Raw genomic sequence first — 21685 nt, forward strand, 5'->3', positions numbered from 1 at the left:
AGAATGTTAACGGATCCTAAACTCAGGACAATAAATGACCGACCATACCATTCAGAATATAAGTGCTTTATTACCTTCATATGTCTGTGAAGTATAAGTGTCTTAATTAATCAATTAATAAGACATTTAAAAAAACCTGCAAATAGTATAGGTATCTCTTCACACACACTGTATATTCATACAGTCCACGCACAATGGGTCTAATTGCTTCCTGTACAGTGGAAGACATCCTGACAGGACATTGTGATGAATGTGCGTAAGTGGCTCATCATGTGGAGTGTCAGCAGGGACACCAAGGACACGCAGCCAGCGAGCCGGGACCAAGAGCTCCCCGCGCCCCTCTCCCCACCAGGCTGTCTCTCCATCTCTCTGCCACCACACGGGCCCAGGCTGCATCAGAGAGTCGGGGAGTGGCCCAATGCTCCAGTCAGCGCACAGTCAACCAGCAGGAAAATGATTGAATCCCGAGAAATCATCAGGGCCAAAGGCAGCACACGGCCAGGCCTCGGCCAGGCACCGGCACTGTAGTGGTACTGATGCACATCTGCAGCAGCAAGCGCCTAATCCCAGCACACTGGCCTTTGTATCTGTACAGGGCTTCAGACTCCTGAGATCATCCAGGATTGTGTGGCACTAGTAGCTGCCTTCAACTTGTGTTTTGGTCAAGGTGTTTACCAATCGCTGTCTCAGTTTGACACAGCCGTGTTCAATCAATCGATCCGGTCTACAAACTTATCAGAAAGCGTGTGTACCTTTTAATAATAACAGCGGAGTTCTGAACATAGTAAGTATAAAGGAAAATCAGCGGTAAAAAATAGCTTACAGCATCCCTTAGTGTTTAATTTTTTTTAAACCCACCGGATTGTACGAGTCAAATGCAGGCTTAAGTGTTTTGTATACAAAAGCACCTTTTCTGAATAAATGTAAAGTCTACTGCCATCTACTGACGGTGAGTGTAGTTGCACAGCACCAGTATCCCTGGCAGAAGGAGGAATTTAGTGCCAGAAACAAAAGCCACAGACAAATAGAACATTACTCGTGGCTGTCTAATGTAATACGGCTTGTTTTTGTACATGTAACATAATGTACAGTTAAAATTGTTTAAATACACAAAATGTAATGTACGGTGACAAGGGTAACCTTGAACTGGTGAGGAATTCACTATGGGTTTTATTTGCAAATGAGGTTTGAGATACAAGTTCCTTGTCAAAAATGCTTAGGTCCGGGACGGAGATAGCAAATGACTGCACATACTGTATATTTTGTAGGCCAGCTTGTAGAAATCTTGCCAGCAAATGTATAGGGAAAACGGCATTAAAGAGCTCAAACCGGCGGCCATAAATGAAACCTGACGTGGCTCAGTTCGATTTGATTATTCCAGGCACACTCATACATGATATAAAGAGTAATATGAAACAGAATGCCATAATGCCTCTGCCGACTCAGAAGCAATAAAGCTTATACCAACGTGACACAATCACATCACAATCATAATGGTTGCCTGTTTGATACCTCAGAGTATAGTGGCATACTGCTGACTGACACAAACGCATTTTGTTCTTTATTTAAAGTGAAATGAAAATGGTGCACAGGGGCTCATGATACAATCGTTACATTCTCCTCTGCAGACATGAATCACTTGGCAGCTATTTCTGCTAAAGTTAAAAAGACATTCACACAACAACAACAGCAGCAGCAGCAGCCATCCTCAAACCCCCCCTTCTCCCTTCGAGGGGAACCAAAACAGATCCATTCGATGCAAGGGCATCGATCTGCTACCAACAGAGAATCGAGTAATGCGAATGGTCTGTTTTTTATTATTATTATTAAACGGTCATTGTCTTTACACTAATGAACACTTGTTAATGTATTTTTTGTCCTGCTCAACTCATGTTCTTATAGAGTAGCAGAGCGGTCAATTATCCGAGGTACCAGCCTCACAACTTTCGAGCTCCACACTTGGCACAGCAGTGTGTGATATTTCAGGTCCCGTCTGGAGAATGACAATGTGAGGCGAGGCTTGTCTGTGAACATTTTCAGTGTGTTTGGTCAAGGGCACCGCTGCCTGTTGACCAATGTCGAACAAACGCAAGGTCAGATTAGAGCTCAGTAAATTCCTGAAAAAATATAATTAGCATATCTCCAATAGGCGGAGTGTGGAGCTGGAGAGAATCACGGTAGACTTGATAAATTCAGGTAAATACATTTAAAGCCTTTCTAGAATTTTATTTTATTAACAAATTGTAAGCCTCTTAGGGCAGTGGTAACTCGATGTCCTTCTCTAATGACAAGCAGACGTCCTGTATGTAATTGTTGAGACTGCAGTATTGCTCAGTGCCACAATCCTCAGCCTCCAGCTCAGCACCCACACATACACCCAGCTATAATGACACACCCCATAAAACACTCTCCTCCGATATGTATGACATGCACGCTGCGTTGAAGACATCATACAATTAGAATTCAAGCCCTGAAACGCACGCTGTTGCATACTAATCCGGGTGCTGTGATTGTGTTATCTCAACTCTGGCATGACCTTTCCGAAATGGGCAAGTGCTGGTACAAGGCTCCGCAGCGATCGACATTGAATTACACATAGATATCATCGGCAGCTTTGTAATAACGGCTGGATACTTGTATTTCTTCAACCTTTGTGTATTTCAGCAGGTATGGGCCACATTGTAACCGTAGCACAAACAAAGTTAAGTCAGGGTTTCAAGAAATCTGCATCTACGTTTCTGTTATTTCGTTTGCATTTAATAGTGTACCTCTCTTGTTGTGTGTCATTTAGTTTCTGTTTTATTTTAAAAGAAACCATTCAAAGCTGCAGCTTAGTCTATTTGCATTTATTTTTTGTTTGTTTTTTTGATTTCCCTCAGACTACACTTTGTAAGTCTGGAGAGACTTGTGTGTTAGCTCATGCAGAGCAAAGTTTCATAAGGTGGACAAGATCCAATATGGAAACAAATAACCTTTATTCAGTATTTTTGCTAAAACACTTAAGTTATAATGGGTTTCTGAATAGTAGAAAGCAACTGAAATTGAAAGACACACCTATAGGATTTGATTTGAGGAAGAAATGAAATAACAGTATTATAGGCTACATGTTTAAGATCAGTATCCCCCTGACACTACTAGTCTGAGCATGCTTTGAGTTGCTCAGAAACAAAGTTTGAATGTATGAAGACCAAAAACAGTAAAGGAACAATCACAATACTAAAATCTGACCTGATCTGAAAACAGATACAGTCCAATCTCAACAAAATGACTTACCAGAACATTGTTGGGTCTCTTTGGGGTGAATGATCTATATTTGGTGCGATTACACTGTATGAGGTAGAGGGTAGCAGTTGTCGTAGTTTATTGCACACTATGAAGACATACACCCTGCTGTCTTTTGTTTATTTTTATTTGAAATCTTGCCTGGAGGATTATGGTGTTTCGGTGGTTCTTGCGTTGTCCATTTCTCCCTCTCTGATGGAAAAGAAATTAACAGAAGTATGATGGAGCATGCAGGAAGCACATTACCGCAGGCAGAATGTCATTTTGCACACCAGCATGGAAGCCAGTTGTAATGCAGGGAATTAACGAGGCTTGCAAGAATGTACTCTAAAGTACCCCTCTCTCGGCTGATGTCGGCTGTCTCCTTTGTTGTGTGTTTACAGTTCAGCTTTTTATTGTCAGCTGGGTTTTTATTTAACCAGAAAGTTTCTTCTCTCGAAACTCTGCAGTGTGAGCAGACGTAGACCATTTGATGTGCGTGCAGTGTTTCTAAGAGATCTTCACTATGTTTGCAAATTAAGGCTGATGTTAAAATACTGTCTCTTTCCCACAAGGGATTTAAGCTCTTGTTAAATTTTAGTGTATGCAGAACCTAAGGTGTGAAAGACTAGAGTTAAACCACGTACTGCAAAAAAAAATAGTTTAGAAGTAAAGGAGTTTGAATGCTACAACTGGGAATATAAAAACAATTGGGTTAAATAAAGTGAGGTATGTTCTAGGTCAGTGGTTCTCAACCCTGGTCTTGGAGTACCACCTACCCTGCTGGTTTTTGTTCCACCCGGGCTCTCAATTACTTAATTAAACCCTTAATTGAAGTTATAATTTAATTTAATTTGACTCTTTACATTGTATAAGTGATAAAAAGATGCTTCCTTAATAAGATAAGTTCCTTATACAATTTTATACTTAACGTAAATCCCCTACCATTTAAAATAATTAAAAGGCTCTCATTTAGGAAATTATTACTTAAATTAAGCGTTCAATAAAGTAATTGAGAGCTCGGTTGGAACAAAGAACAGCAGGGTAGAGGTACTACAGGACCAGGGTTGAGAACCACTGGGCTAGGTGACCATACCTTTCAGTTTAATGTAGCAAATCTTCCCAAAGCCTATCAGATTTAACAGTAATTTTAAGGGTGGTTTAACAGAGAATAATCACAGACTCGCAGCTTTAACGCTTGGTTTCATTTCTCATCGTTTTATCCAGGCGGCCCGTCGGAACCCAAGAGGAGCTTCTGGTCTTCATCTGGTCCGAGGGGGCGCTGGAGTTCATCGATGCCTCTGACATCCTCCGGCCCTACACCGAGTACGAGTACCGGATCATGGCACGCAACATCAGGGGGTCCGTGGACAGCTTGTGGTCTTCGACACAAACCCTAGAGGCACAGCCAGAGGGAATGGCAGCCCCCTCGGCCCGGCCCACCAGCGCCTACTCTGTGCTGCTCAACTGGACGGAGCCCGTCTCCCCTAATGGCATTATAGCGCAGTACAGGGTGGTCTGTCAGAAACTAGGAAGTGACCCGACCTTTAACCCTTCCTCTGTCACAGCTGTCACCGTGCCGGTAAGCGTTTCAACTGTGGGCAACCAAAATAAAAGTATTCAGATTCTGGATAACAACTTCAATTGCAGGTACATCAGAGGAGAGAAACCACGGCACCACGGCACACACATGGGTAAGTTTTGGTTAACCTGTCTGTTGTCTGGGGTATCTTACATGCTCTGTGTGTCTGAAGAATTTCTCAGAACTCCTTATTCTAGAATGCTTATTCTTTGACACTGGAATATTATAGGAGTTTATATGAGTACAATTACTTTCCCCACCAAAGAAATTCAGTGTTTTTTTTTTTTTTTTTAGGAGTGACAATTTTGGTTAAAAGGTAGTATCTTTTTCCATTGCTACATACAGTAGAGAGAACTTACATTTTACTGGTTTATCCTGTGAAATCATTGTATAGCTAAGAGTCTTCTACCACAGAAAAACCTTTGTTATTACGTTCATATTTAAATTAAATACTTGATATATGTCTCAATATTATTCTCCTTTTGAACTGTTACTGAAAATAGGTGAAATTATGTTGGACAGCCTCCAACATCCAAATCCACCATCCTGAGATTTCCAAACCGGAAATTACCTTTAAAAATATAACTAATTCTCTTCAAATCCTCATTTTGAATGTTTGAGAATAGTGACATAATTTAAGTATAAAATATATTTAAACCAGTCAGTAAAACACAGTAAAACACACACACTTATGAAGTTATCATTTTTTACAAAGTCATATTAAAATATTGTTTCCATAGAATATTGTTGAGCTGTATTGTTTTACATGAGGAAAAATTTAATTTGGTAAAACCACTGCTCGGCTTCCAGCTGTTAGAGCAATAGATTATCATGTTTTAAATCATACTCTAATGAAGCGGTGAGCAGTTTTCCATTCGTACCTGTGCTTAGTCTACAGTGGCGTCCAGCGCGTGTGTTTGTTTTGGCTTTAATTGCAGATCAGGCACCATCTGTTCGCTTCGGGACAGGCCTCCAGGCTGATATGGAGACAGCCTGTGGCAAACTCCTTCAGGACCTGGATAAGATTCTGTGCTTTCTTGTCATGTCTGGTGCCTGAAAACCCAATTCTTTCACAATATGTGTCAAAAGGCACCAAATTGAACTTGGCAGTTCAGTAAACAATGTGACATTCTCTATGCCTTGCCCAAAAGTAGGGCCTTGTCACGGCTCTTCTGAGATCTTTAGCCTATAAACAGATTTGTATTTTATTTTATTTTATTCACTTATTTTGTGCCACTTTTCCCCCCCCATCACTTTCACAATTTGCACTAGAGTAACTAACAACAGCTTATGGTTCTGTATTTCAGTGCAGTAAGGATAGTGGTTTCATACCAAAGTTTAGCTTAACAGACATTGGATGTTCCCACCGAACTCTTGCTAACTTGACATTTCTAATTAGAGCCCTAAATTGAAATGTTTGCCTGCTGTTTTCAACATTACAAATATGAAAGGGGTTAGAAATTGCTTAGCTCTGTACCTAGAGGTGAGCGTTGTAGTGTAGGGGGCTATAATTTATTAGACAAGATGAGAACAGGATTCATTGTTACCAAATAGTGCAGTTTGGGGTTAAATAAACCAATAAAGTAGGTTGGTGTGGATGATAACCAGAAGATGTTTAGGGTAAATGTTTCCATTTCTGGATTTCTTCTGAAGAATCATATTATTTGAGGTTACCAGTGGAAGGGAAAACCAAACATGTTCATGGAAGGCTGGTTAAATTCGATTGAATATATTCCTGAATATAAAAAACTGTTTCTATTTTCTAATTTAATATTTTAAAATAAAATGTAAATCATTTTTTACAACAGTGAAGAAAAAATATATATTTACTAAAATAGCAAAACAGATAAATCAATGTAAGTTGTAAATTGATCAAGTCATTGATTTCAGATATAGTGCTTTCTTTCAGATCATGACATTCACAAATATCAGAGGTTCCTCTCACAGAACAACTCACAGTACTAGTACTATCATATAAATTGGTAATGTTTTGCAGAAATCACACTGTTCTGTCATCTTTTTCAGATTGTTCTAGATTCCCTGTGTAAAGATGTCGCAGCTGTGTTTGTGCGTTATGTGTTTCCGATACTTCAGGAGCCACTCAGGGGATCTGATGGAATTTATTCTTGGTCCCAAAGGTTCAAAATGCATTGTAATGTGTTTAATGTCACAAGCCAGTGTTATCTTTGAATTGACACACACATACACAGGCACACATGTATACACACACACACACTATGGGCACAAACAACACATCACTGACTGGACTTTTCCTGTTTGTCTTCAGTTGAGATGAGTCTGGATGTTCAGAAAGACACATTTCTCTTTAAACGATGACACCAGAGCACGTCCCTACACACACACACACAGTAATAAGCCCACGCTCCCTCTCACTGAAAATCACCTTTTTGCACCACAATGCTGACAAATTAGAGAAAAACCCATTAAGAGCTGACCAGTTTCTTTACGGATCAGAAGCAGTCAAAGTGAAATTCAGCGGCTGTTCTGGACAAATGACCGCTCTAAGTGTTCTGTCATAACCTAATAAATAGAATGGGAATAACATTAGCGCAAGGGGTGAAAAGAGATTATTGGCAACTGACCGGTTTATTGAAGTTCAGAGACCATTAACATTGATGGAGCAATCATTTCAACTTCAGAGCAATTACCTTGATGGAAAAATAACTGTTCTCTCACAGGCACAGGTTTGGTCAGATAGTATCATCAGCCGATTAAATATCAAAATGATTTTGTTAATATTGCAGGGGTCTTTCGAGCAGACTTATTTGATACGGGAGAAAATATATATATATATATATATATATATATATATATATATATATATATATATACACTCACCTAAAGGATTATTAGGAACACCATACTAATACTGTGTTTGACCCCCTTTCGCCTTCAGAACTGCCTTAATTCTACGTGGCATTGATTCAACAAGGTGCTGAAAGCATTCTTTAGAAATGTTGGCCCATATTGATAGGATAGCATCTTGCAGTTGATGGAGATTTGTGGGATGCACATCCAGGGCACGAAGCTCCTGTTCCACCACATCCCAAAGATGCTCTATTGGGTTGAGATCTGGTGACTGTGGGGGCCAGTTTAGTACAGTGAACTCATTGTCATGTTCAAGAAACCAATTTGAAATGATTCGACCTTTGTGACATGGTGCATTATCCTGCTGGAAGTAGCCATCAGAGGATGGGTACATGGTGGTCATAAAGGGATGGACATGGTCAGAAACAATTCTCAGGTAGGCCGTGGCATTTAAACGATGCCCAATTGGCAACTAAGGGGCATAAAGTGTGCCAAGAAAACATCCCCCACATCACCACCACCAGCCTGCACAGTGCTAACAAGGCATGATGGATCCATGTTCTCATTCTGTTTACGCCAAATTATGACTCTACCATCTGAATGTCTCAACAGAAATCGAGACTCATCAGACCAGGCAACATTTTTCCAGTCTTCAACTGTCCAATTTTGGTGAGCTTGTGCAAATTATAGCCTCTTTTTCCTATTTGTAGTGGAGATGAGTGGTACCCGGTGGGGTCTTCTGCTGTTGTAGCCCATCCGCCTCAAGGTTGTACGTGTTGTGGCTTCACAAATGCTTTGCTGCATACCTCGGTTGTAACGAGTGGTTATTTCAGTCAAAGTTGCTCTTCTATCAGCTTGAATCAGTTGGCCCATTCTCCTCTGACCTCTAGCATCAACAAGGCATTTTCATCCACAGGACTGCCGCATACTGGATGTTTTTCCCTTTTCACACCATTCTTTGTAAACCCTAGAAATGGTTGTGCGTGAAAATCCCAGTAACTGAGCAGATTGTGAAATACTCAGACCGGCCCGTCTGGCACCAACAACCATGCCACGCTCAAAATTGCTTAAATCACCTTTCTTTCCCATTCAGACATTCAATTTGGAGTTCAGGAGATTGTCTTGACCAGGACCACACCCCTAAATGCATTGAAGCAACTGCCATGTGATTGTTTGGTTAGATAATTGCATTAATGAGAAATTGAACAGGTGTTCCTAATAATCCTTTAGGTGAGTGTATATATATATATATATATAATCACTCGACCTCTGACCTTTGCATCTTGAACATAGTATTTGTTGACTGTCAGAAGTCATGAAGCATATTTTAGTTTAACTGTGTGTGTTTGTTTGAGAAAAGCACATTATTATCTGTGGAAATTGCATTAGTGTCACGTGAAGCTTATGGCACACAATCCATTCAATAAAAAACTAAATCATTCGTCCTTTACATTTGATATTATAAATTGCTCACTATTGGAAAACAACCAGTCACTGAACGGCACATCTGTCAATTCCAGTAAATCCACTGGATTATTTATAAAGATTGTCCTGCCCTAGAAATCTCAGAATGTGCAGTAACTTCTATTTGTAAAGTGTAAGAATCTAAACTGGAGAATCTAAATATAATAATCCTCCTCAGTGTGCCGATGTCTGGTGATTTTGGTGCATAGATACATAAAGGCAGAAAGGAAAGGTTTCAAAGTCATCCTTCTACTGAAGTCAGATTATGAAGGTTCAGTCCAATTGTACAATATTCAATCTGCAGTCTTTCTGAACAACAGCATAAAACTGAAACTCTTGTTTGTCTCTAGAACTGTTCGGGGGGGAGAAATGTCACCCTTTTCTGTCAAGACTGACGTGCATGTGAAAGAATTGTGTTTTTGTTTTTTTCCCCTACATCTAGAAACATACTGCCCGTCTCACGGGGCGCCATGCGACAGATGTTTTACCCCAAGGTGTAACACGATTTACTCTGACTAATAATGAGCTGCGATTCATATACTGACCATGCAGAATAAAAGAGTGTGGCTGAGCGCAGGGGGAGGGGTTGTGTGCTACAGCTCGGTATTGACATATAGCGCTACCATATGTTATATACTATGGCAGACCATAAGTTTAGGCCTGACCTTTGTGTTTGTCAGTGGCAATTTATACTCAATGTAAATTGTGACCTTTAACCTAAATTATTTATTTTTAATTGGCAGAAACAGTGTTGGTCATCTATCAACAGTCTTCACCCATGTATTTATTAAGTGGGCAACAATGAATAAATGCATACAGTGCGTACTTTCACAGTCACGTTTAGTTGCCTGTCAAGACCATAGTGTGGGATTTTCTGCTGTTATTCCTCAGACACTAGAAGAGACCGTCACAGCACAGTACATTTTAGAGAATTCATTCAGAAGGTTTCACAGACAATATACTGAAAATGTTAATATTGGTACTACAGGTAGAACACTTAAAGTCTTTTAAAAGTGACATTGCTGCAATATGGAAATTGTTGTCAATTGAATCCCATTAACCATTTCCTCTCCTCCTCCCCGCCACAGAGTGTGGGATTGCTTGCTCGGTGGAAGTATAATTGGCATTTCAATCAAATCTGCCAATAACACCAAAATAAATTCTCTTAATCTCATAATGTAAATCTTGTGAATTTAGTTTAAATAATCAAGAGTGTGTGTGTGTTTGCCTCCTAACTTCAGTGATTTGGGTGGGTTTTTTTATTGGTTTGTTTTCATAAAGAAGCAAAAAATGCTACTTTCTGAGATTTTGTTCATGCAAGAATGAACTGCAAAAATCCACAGCAGTGTGTGTGTTCTTAGTGTGAGCAGTTATATTTATATTATAAATGTATTTCTTAACATCTTGAAATAATGCAAAATACCTCCCCGTTGGACCTTAATGTATAGCAATCTGTTGTTAAATGTCAAAGACCAAGCCACCTTTCAAAAATCTTTAAACCGCATGAGAGAGGACACACCCAAAATCTCAATCCTTGTGCAGAATTCTGGCTCGCCTGCAGAGCTCCGGATTGATGTTCGGAGATGGACAAATTAATTATTTGGATAGCAATTAATGAACGTCATCTGAGACAGACTTTATCAGCACCTCCTTTCTTATGATATAATTTACAGTTGCCGCTGGATTCACTTGGCTGTCCTTTATAATTCTTGACCTCCAGAAGTCTCAGTGGTGTGAATGTATGACATCAGGTGGTTTCCTGCTAATCACTTGGTAATTAATTTCCCAAGATTTTCAACCAGTTTTCCCATGAATTATGACCCTGATCTGAAGCAGGACAAAATTTGAATTTTACTGTATAATTTTTAAATACATATATTTTAAATCCTCTACCAAAACAATTATTTGTATTACCATCAGCTTCTTTTTGAGTTTATGATTTGGTTTATCTTCACCTTGTTTCTGTTCACTTTTCAACATTTCCACTTCGCAATAAAATTCACCGAGGTGTAAATAGCGCTGGCTTCACAAAAAGTGAATTGGCTATAAATTGTGTCATCAAATCTAAGATGAGTCTCAATGAGGGAATTAAGATACTGACTGATCTTGACCTCCGTGTCCTGCTCAAATACTTACGTTTTGGACTATTAGTTAAATCCACAATTTTGAAATATTATCAGCTATATGTTTCGTCCTGCTGCTGAGAAAGTTGTTTTAAATTTAAATGTTGCTGTGGCACACACAACCCTTCACATTTTACTCTCGTCTTACTAGTGTTTTGTTTCTTTTCCTTCTTCTCGCTAATCACACTTCAGCCTTCTACTTGAACCTGTTGTGCGTCAGTCGTTATTAAACAGTGATTGACTCGCCAGATTGTTTGAAACAATAGCTTTACTCTGGTCACAGTCTGGTACCCCTTCCCAGCATTATTACTTCTGCCCTGATTGGATAATCAGTTGACAGCCTCCTTCTCCTCGACCATCTTGATTTATGGCACTGAATCAAAATTAGTCTTTCTCTATGGCTCCCGACATCCAACAATCACAGTGCTGGGAGTGCTCAGGTCTTTCACTCAAACCATAGAAGTGGGATAATTAAAGACGAATTTAGGGTTTGAGCCCGTAATTATTGTTTTGACACGTACGCTTGAAGGCCAAACCTGCTGAATTACAGATAGCTTAGGAGAAGAATCAATTAATGACACTCTTGATTCACTTGAGTATGAATCTGTTTATTATTGTGTGGTAGGTTTGTATTCAAATGTATCCTGTTTTACGACTCATTTCAAGTCTTTCTGTTAAAGTCATGGGCCGTGAATCGGCTCTAAAAAAAGAAATGAAAACACATCATGAAATATAGAAATCAGGAGTTAAAGCTTGCTCCCTTGTGCAGTTGTGTTATTCCCTCTGTGAGAGCTGAAACGTTGATGTCCGCATGCGGTACGTTTCTGATTTGACATATTTCTTTAAGTAAGCCTGCGACCGAAAGTCTTCAGTTTTTATGTACAAGTCGGATATGTTTTATAAAAAGTTTAAAGGCTGTGCAGGGGAGGCTAGCCTTCAGGCCAGTTATTCCTCTGAGCTCCACTCCGTTTCTGAGCTTTTTTTTTTTTTTTTTTTTTTAGGCTGCTATTGATCCCTCACTGAGTTGGGACTGCAGCTCTATGCCAGCTTACTTGATTAATGGAGTGGTTGCTGTAAGCGGACTGAATGAGGGTACGGGATGCAGGCGGTCCGCCCTGCCAAACCTGTACCCATCAAGACGTGCACAGACATACCTCATTATGAAACAGTTATCAAGTGTACATGAAAAATTAATTGGGCTCAGTTTGATTCTGAAAAGAATCAGCTTTCAGCTTGGCGTTTTCTCTCCCCCTCCTGATCTTTCCAGATGTTGCACTGCAGCCCCTTGAGAAGCAGCGATGGGAGATGTATTAATACATCGTATTGATTAGATCAAGACCCCTGACAGTCATTTGTAGAGATACCATCTGGCTGCTGTTCGAATTCCTTCACCGAAACAGGACGTGACACGTTATTAATCTCAACTCTCGCAATATAGACGGTTTGCCTTTCCGCAGAATCACACTCCGCCGTGGCGTTCGAGAGGCAGGAGGACCTGAAGGGTGCAGAAATTAAGGTTATTACACAAATTGAGCCATATGGTCCAAATATTTCAGCAGTGAAATTTACTAGGCAATAAAAATTGCTCCTGCCTTCCTAATGGTGTAAATTACAGTTTAACCACTGCTCTAATGATGTCCTTCTGCCGCACTTAACTACTGTTACATGAAGGACATTGTTTAAAAAATACAAAAAAAATAATAACACAGAAAAAACCTCCAGCAGCATGTTTACAATCTGTTAGTTTATCATTAAGAACACTGTCAGCACTGCACAAATATACTAGGGGACTACTTGTGCCATGTCTCACGGTAGACAAAAAAGAAAATAAGTTTTTAAAGGTGTATTAAGATTACTAAGGCATTCTGAGCATGTAGTGGCACTTGCTTAAAAGCAAAATGAACGCTAATAACAAATTCATTAACAAGACAAACATTTCCCAGGGGCTAATGAGAGTGCTATATTTGTATAGCATGCCATCAATATTAACTTGAATTCTTACCAGGAAAATACAATGTCTACTTAATTTCCGAATTGGACAGATGTACACTGTTCACTAAAACAACATCATATTAATTTTTTTGGCCGGGGTGGGGGTGGGCAATCAACGCAATGGAAGCCTATCCATTGCATTGTCGTTGTCCTGACATGTATGTCTGTATTGTATGTTTTGTATTTTACGTGAGAGGAGCGTGTTACAGTTTCAGCTCAATCACAGGCAACAGACAGGGCAGAGGAGCTTGTGGGCTCCTGTTTTTAAGGTCCCCCAGCAGAAGTTGTCGGTTTTACTCGGAGAATAAAACTGAATCTCATAGCTCATACTTGGTGAAAAAACATTTGTTCCCTGGCATTCTGCAAGCAATTACCTTAGCGGATATAGTCATAGTAAGAAGAAATATATTTTTCAGCATGTCGGCCTTTGATAGCAGCGTTGTTTTGGTCGTGAAATGTTGTCCAAACTATTGAAAGAAGCCCGGTTCCCTCTGTGGAGGGAAGGAGTAACTGTGTGTGTTTGTGTTTCTGCCTCTGTTCGTCACCCCCCCGACAGCACTGGGGCGCTCTGTGTGTCCCCACCCGGAGGAAAGCACAAGCTGTGGCAAAGCAGTCTTCCTCGCGTTAACCCACCAGCATGCCTCTAGCCAGCCCTGCAGGGACCTCCCTCTCAGGGATTGATGGAATAGCTGAGGCCGTCCATTTGTTCAGCCGCGGCTTCCTCTTCTCAAGGTGCCGCGCACACCAGAGGCCCCGCGTGGATGTCTGACAGTGAGGGGGCTGCGGGTTGCCCCTGAGTGAGAGAGTGAAACATGGCTTGGGAGGCTAGGTGGTGTCTGATGTCTCCAGGTCCTCCCTTGCTAATTCTAAAAATGCTAAAAATGTTGGATGGACATATTTGATAAAGGAAAGGATACCTGCCTGTGTATTCGATCAGCATTTATTTATTTTTTGTCCATGGGGGATTGTTATGTACTTTACTTTTAATCGTTTAGTCTTGTTAAGCTTAGTTCATGTTCATTGTTTTCTGGTTTTGTTAAATACAATTTATATAAATCATTGAGTAAATAAATAAATACCAAGAATGAATTAATGAACGAGTGAGCAAGGAAGAAAGGAATGCAGTACATTGAAAATAAACACATACTGGTCCTGAAACATGAACAAGCTTTATGTATTTAGTGACCGGCTCCTGCTTGTGGTCAATCACACATTTAGTTAATGTAATCTCACATATGAGAAATAGGTGCACAGGACAAAGCAGACATTTATAGATTCATCATAATGTTGCCACCTACTCCTACATGTCTTATTTTACTAAATTAGTAGGCTGAGAAGGTTGTGTGGGATTAACCATTGAGATTTTTTTCCTTTTCAGGATGGTAAATATTGCTCAAGGATTTGTCTGGTTTATTTTATTGAATGGTGATTTCATTACATACAATTGATTTGAGTAGCAGAAAAAATGAAACCGTTTTAGCAATGACTCCAAACCAAAACTTGTGGATTCCCCTCGACTACATAACCAAAATAAATCCGTAATTCAGAAAAATACCTAGGAATCTTAAACCACGTTAGATTATTGTCTTGCGTGCGGGTGCAGAGGTCTGTACTTGTGATTTTTTCTTGTGTGTGTGCACTAGAAGTGCTTGTTGATTTGAAGGGGAAAAGAGTTTAGCTTTGTTCACAAAACACTTTGCACTCTCACTAATTAGGGTTCTTGATGGGTGCCTGCTCAGAGTTTCAGCCTCTCACCGTTGTCTGCTAGCTCTCACAGGCCCTTAAAGGAGTTTCCTAATCACTGCTTCGAGTGACCCACCTCCATCTGGAGTGGCCAAATCAACAATCGGCCAATCTGGTGCAAGCTGTGTGCAGGAGCAGAATAGCTTGGAAATGGCTCATAATAGCTTGATTTAAGGGTTCTTATGTGACTGAAATTCTTTATCAGGCCTCTTTGTAAAAATAGCAGTAAATTACCGGAGCAAAAACAAATCCAATAGGTTTTAATGCAAATCAATGGAAGCGACTGGTTTGGAATTTAGTAAGTCTGCCGTGGCTCTTCTTCCACAACACACATTCAGGATGGAGATGCGAAATTTGACAAGATTCCTTGGAAAGACAGCATTAGGAAAGTGAATCGTTAACCCCTTGGATAAGTGTGTTTGGATTCTTCACTGTAGCAGAAGAAAGTGTCTGTTTGTAATATTTTTTATCAAGCTTGTCAAAATAAAAGGGATATTTAATTAAAAATACCCAATTCACCTAGCGATCGCAGCCCATGTGAGTGAGCAGGACTGACAATCAAAGAGCAGCAGCTGTACAATATCTGTGTTCAAAGTCTTATTCAGTTGTGCTGATTGAGGCAGAACTGCACTGTATGTAAATCAACCTTTTTTTCCCTTCATATTTTAACACCAGGGGGCTGTCTGGTTAAATTAAGTCACATCCCTTTGAGTAAGGTTCGAAACTATGTCAGGGAACTTAAGGTGGAAAAGGCGCCACGCACACACACACACTCACGCACGCACTCATACTCCAAACTTGTTCCCCACAATGGTTCATTTTAACAAGGCTTGAATACATTTTATAATTTCCAGGACTACCAGAATGGGGCTTTGTGAGAGTCCTGTCTTTGTTTGCTTTGATGCATATATATATATTAGGTATAAGTCATGTGCTTTACATACATAACGGCCTAATGCGTCTTGGGCATCTGAACTTTTTATTTTGTTTCGTTTGTCGATGTATATATGTGCTGAATGAACCGATGTCAGAATTAAATGGGAAATTTGCATCACCTCCATTTCCACAGCCTGTTGACCTCCTCACCGCCTTCCTGTTCACTTCAAGCAGTCAAAAACAATCATTGCAGACAGTGGGAAATGGGCAGGAAAATGAAAACTCCCAGCAGTGAGCTCTCACCCTCAGCGCAGGCCCTGAAACCAACTGGCTGGTGAAACGCTGCAGTCTGGATCTGTTTATCTGTCACAGAAAAATGTGGAAGAACGCTAATTACATCAAAATAATCCAGTTATTTCTTACTGTATTAAAATCGTTTAATTGCAAGGAAAGAAATTTAATGGGATCTAAGCTGTTAGAAAATAAAACACATAAATTATAAAACATACATCTTTACAAGTTTAAAAAGAAAACAGAATTATTTGTATGGAAGAAAAAGTCAAATTTATAAAGTGGCAAATGAGAAATGATATTGTGTTACTTTTGTTTTAGGCTGTACACCACATAGTGTCCTAGTATCTAGTTTTTGTTTGCTTAGATGCTTATTTTACCTCAGATCAGCAACATGACCCACATCATGCTGTTTGCCAGTAGTCTAATAGCAAAGCCAGTAGTGTCCTAAATTAAACGTAACTGGGATTGTGTGGGATACTGGTGGAAGTGAACATTGTCTTGTGCCAATCAGGGCTGAGAATTACAACGTGTTCATATCGGCTGATGTGTTTTCTGTCAGATAGCAGTCAATGCATTTTGTAATGGTGGGAGATGAGTTTATTTTGATCACAATAGGAATCACAGAGAGCATTAGGTTAGTTTTGTTACACTCAAGCACAGCCCATGTTAAATCTTGCTTTTCAAATTATATTAACTCCTCTTGCTGCATTTGTGTGCAAATGCTTGTTTAATTTAATTTGCTGGTTTAATTAGTTTGCTCTCATTTCTGAAATGATTATTTGTAATGTTGCTATTTTCTGTCTACCCCTCTATTGTGTCTCCAGTAATATTAAGCCTGGTGTACAAATAATTATTGGAGCCGCCATACGTTTCAAATATGTTACTATGTAAATTGTGACGGATGTGTCAGACGTTGGGAGGAATTCCTCTGCACATTGAAGAAATAATGGAAAATGCCAATGCCCACACATTCTCCCCGTCTGAGGAGAAGTCAGAACTGTGTACCTTTGAAGGGTCAAGACATTTTTCATTTGAGCTGATCAGCATAATTCTTTTGACAAATACACGTGGTTACCCTTAATTAAAATCATCTTTTGTCCCTAGATGATTTTACCGCCGTCTCTGATAATAACGGATATATAGGAAATTGTTGAGGCAAAATAGGGGTTATTATCAGTGTAGATGGGTCTGTATGTTTTATTATTTAAAAGTTGGTATTTCCACATATCATAGTTTCTAAATAATTCAGTGTTATTGATATGTATTTGTTTATGTACATATTCATTGTCCTTTTATTGTTTTTCTTAATATGAAAGGATTTTAAATGGCACCACTTCCAATTGTTTGTACTTTGATGTGATTATTCTGAAACACTTATATCGTTTAATTTGTACCACAGATATAAACTTTACATTAAATATAAACCATACAAATTGGCCAAAATCAAACCATAATCAAATACCTCTCTGATCTATTTAACAATCAACCATTTGTATAATAAATAAAATGTTTCATTCTTGTGCATTACACCTTTTTCAGTCAGCAACCTAAACTCTGCAACAACTTTTGTTTCATTACATTAGATTGAGAAATAAAAATAAAAATGAAATAACCATACCCTATAAAAAAACAGACATTTAATATTGTCAAGCCCTGAAATTATGAGGTTCCAGTGGGGAAAAAATTGTGAACTGTATCAATCAATGTGTTTAGTAAAATATATCCCTCATTTCACATTAGTACATTTCAGAAAAAATAGGAATGGAGTCTAACCTTAAGGAAGTGTAAATATATGCGGTGCGTGTCTCTCTCTGCATTGCATGCTGCTCCCTCTGACATATAACATGTTTTCTGGTACCCAAGTCTCCGGATGCCTGACTGCCTCATGACTAATGCCCACGATTTCATCCACAGATGCTTTTGCAGAGCCAGTTTAGAGTCTGGTTAAAACGCACAGATGTTCGTCTCCTAAAAGTCTTCGACAACCTTGCAAGATGTTAAGAGAGTGATGCAAAGTAATCAGTTATAGAAGGTTTTAACCACGTGCTCGGGGCTCGGGATGCCTTGCTTTTGGATCCACACACCTTGGAAATTTCATACGTGCTAGTCACTCCCGAGGTGGCTGTTGGGCAAGAATAAAGAAAATACCCCCCTGTAAAAAAAAAAAAAAGAAAAGTGGTAAATACAGTACAGTAAGCTATACATGTCAGTGTTATGAATGCAAAAGGCTAAATCTAGGTGGAAAAGAGGATGCAGTCACTCAAAAATAATGTCTGTTTGCAAAATATTAAGAAACAAACTGTACTGAACTGCATTACTCATGAATAATGAGGAAATGTCACTGATTTACACCTAGGTAAACCTTTTTCTAATGTCAGATTTATTGCATTGCTGCTGTCTAATGCATAGTGTGTGGGGTTTTTGTTTTTAACACAAACTGCTGCACACATACTATTTCTCATTGTGTCTTATATCAGCTGCAAAACCTATATATTTGTTCTCCTCTTGTGTGTAAACAGCATTTTAGAAATGGGTAATCAATACAAAAATGAAAAGCCGGTTACTGAAATAGCCCAGGGGATTGAATAACAAAGCGGCAGAAATGCATCGCAAGAAGATGTTAAATAGAGGAGAAGTCAACGCCTTCAATTCAAACACGGCACAGCCATCATCCATGGAGTACTGTAGGATCAAATTACATCTAATTAATTTATCTACCATCTTTTCATTAGACCAAAATAATGTGTTAATAATTTTGTAGATATAAAAATCAAATGGCGACGACTATGGTTAGAGCTTCCCATTTGTATTTCCACTGTTTATCTTTTATTATTATTTTTATTAAGCTTTTCAAGCCTATAGTAAAGTGTTAATGCTTTCAAACTGTTGTGTTTCATCAAGTGAAATACAGATCTTCATCTGTTTTATCCATCGTGTTCAATAAGATAGCGTGCGTTTCAAAAGCACTATGAATTAAAAACTCCATAAAATATGAATGTCATGTAAGATGTTAATGTTTTTTGCTGTTACCTGCCATTTCTCCACAATTTTCAAATCTGAAAACCCTATTTGTGGCAGTCATTTATGATTCAGTTCAGCACCTTTCATATGAACACAGCGGATACATTTCCAGTTTCATTTTGAAAATTTAAAATGCCAAAAACAATGGTCCCTGAATTTAAGATCGAGAAAATACGTTTTTCTCTTCATGGCGTTATATAGCTCATTTTGACTTTCTTGGTTGTCCTTCTTCCTACACTGAATTCTGTATTGATTTGCCATTTTTATCATGATTAAGATTATATGCCGCACCAAAGTGGGGAACAGGACAGTTGAGTTGCTGTGGTGGGGAAAGATTGGATGATAGGTGTTAACAGACACAGAAAAACTGATTTTGAATGTACTTTGGAAGAGCAAAATCTTTCCTTTTTTATTTTGTATTATTGTTTTTTTCTATAATAATGAACCTAAAGTTTTCTGGTTTTGTACAGTTATCTAAGGGCTTTCATTTAACTGTATAAGCTATTCTCCTAATGACAACTTAAACACTTCCACTTTCGGGGATCTAAGCTATAAACATTTATTTAGAAATCTATAACAAAATCAATTCTCTTAGTTGTTTTTTAATGGCTGTCTTGAGTGTCTTGGATGACTGAATGCAGGTTGTTAATCGTTAGGTATCCGTGTTTAGTAAAGTGTTTGATAGCATTGCCATCTAGGGGCAGCCAACAAGTCTCTGTGCTGAAATAAACTGTAATTAAACAGCTGTTGCTATTGACAATGTGCATATGTTTTGTGTTTTATAGTCCACATGCTTTCCATATTTCACAGCATAAAAGATACCTTTAAATGTCCCAGAGCTTCAAACAATGAAATGGATTCTTGTGTCTAATCTGTTTTGGGAAGATTACTGTTTGTGCTTGAGCTTATGCTGTTATGTTTTTTGGCACTGGTTAAGTGGGTGCATTTGCAGAGGAATGGCTTTTTCGGGGTGGGGGGGAGGGAGGCGTTAATCTTGTTTGCAGTTTAAAACCGACGAGAAACAAAACTGTTATCAGACGTGTATTTTGACAGCTTTGTTCTTTCCCATCTTCAACATTCACTTATTATGCTAATGTGGCTGGCAGGCGGCTGGAGTCGTACAGCCGTGATATTGTGATCAGCTAACTACTGTAACATGTCCTGATTAATCCAGGAGACAGAGCGCTCATTTGTACACACGGGCCTTGTGTCAGCAGTAGCTTCGTCTAAGTACCTTGTTACTATACAGTAGGCCTTCGGCAACATGGTTTGTGTTTCTCGATTTGGAAACTCAGAAGTACTTGGCGATTTGTGCTTCATTCAAATGCAGAAGGTTACATTTCACTGTCTCTGTCCCACCCCCTATATGTTCTCTTGTTAGTTTTGCTCCCTAAAACTTTAACATAAGTGTTTTAGAAAGTGGAGAGAGCCTTGAAAACCCTGCTTCCTGCGTCTTCTGCATGCTAGATTCTTGCCCGCCTCATTTATAGAAGCTCAGATTGGTTCCAGACATTTCCTGAGCCACTGCTTTTGCTTCATTTTTAGGGGACAGACAAGCAAGCCCATGTCTTCGGCTTGGAGCCCTTCACCACATACAATATCCATGTGGCGGCTGTGAACGGTGCCGGTACCTTGCCCAGCCCATGGACCTCAGTCCGCACACTCGAGGCCTCTCCCAGCGGACTCCACAACTTCACTGTGGAGAAGAGAGAAAATGGCCGAGCCCTTTTGCTGAGATGGTCTGAACCTTCAAGACCCAACGGAATAATCAAGGTATGTTAAATAAGAGTTTGAAGACAGAGATAAAGATATAACGATCAATACGTATTGATTAGGCCTTGTGGAAATTCAATAGAGGAGCAAAGTGAGTTTCTCTTTGTAATGCTTCAGTGATGGACCAAAAAAAAAGAAAAACAGGAAACTGGCCTTCTGGAGGAAAAAAAAAAGGATTTAATCAGTGTTTTCAAAAATTGATTATGTTAAACCTGCTGCTAAACAACCTCTTTCTGGTGAATAAAATGTTCTTAAAACTCCCAGAATAATTCATATTGTCAACGTTTCATATGCAGATGGCAACAGAAACCTCACAGTAATATTTATTTATTGTTATCTGGTTAATTTTATACGAATCAGTATACAGTATACTGGTGAATGAAGTAAAAAAGGTTCCAAATATACTTCAGTTTTACACAGATATTTGTAGCCCATTGTTGTCCTTTGTTACTGACTTAATGCTGTTTCTATAACACAGTCTTTAGTTCAACGCATAAGAGTTAATGTTATTAAAGGTAAATCAGCAAATTAAATGTCACTTTATCACCAGAACAAACACATCAGTCAAAATTTTAATTCACCCGCAAATTCAAAGCTAAGGGATTCTGTGGTAATTATGCAAGCTATGGAAGTGCATTTTTTTGTTTTGTTCCATTCCTTTTTTGCTGCATTTTCATTTTACAAATTACTGTTGATGGAATAATTAGCTTTGGAAAAAACACAAAGC

The 21685-nt window shown here is 39.1% G+C and overlaps 1 protein-coding gene across 1 annotated transcript in view; it reads left to right on the forward strand.

The window, feature by feature from the left end:
• ush2a (Usher syndrome 2A (autosomal recessive, mild)) overlaps positions 1-21685 on the forward strand; it is a 243804-nt gene that overhangs the window by 201669 nt on the left and 20450 nt on the right. The window contains exons 61-62 of the mRNA XM_066697388.1: positions 4489-4843; positions 20731-20958. Coding sequence (XP_066553485.1) covers positions 4489-4843; positions 20731-20958 — 583 coding nt within the window. The remainder of the gene's footprint in view (positions 1-4488; positions 4844-20730; positions 20959-21685) is intronic.

This window comes from Amia ocellicauda, chromosome 1 (genome assembly GCF_036373705.1).
Source record: "Amia ocellicauda isolate fAmiCal2 chromosome 1, fAmiCal2.hap1, whole genome shotgun sequence".
NCBI lineage: Eukaryota > Metazoa > Chordata > Actinopteri > Amiiformes > Amiidae > Amia > Amia ocellicauda.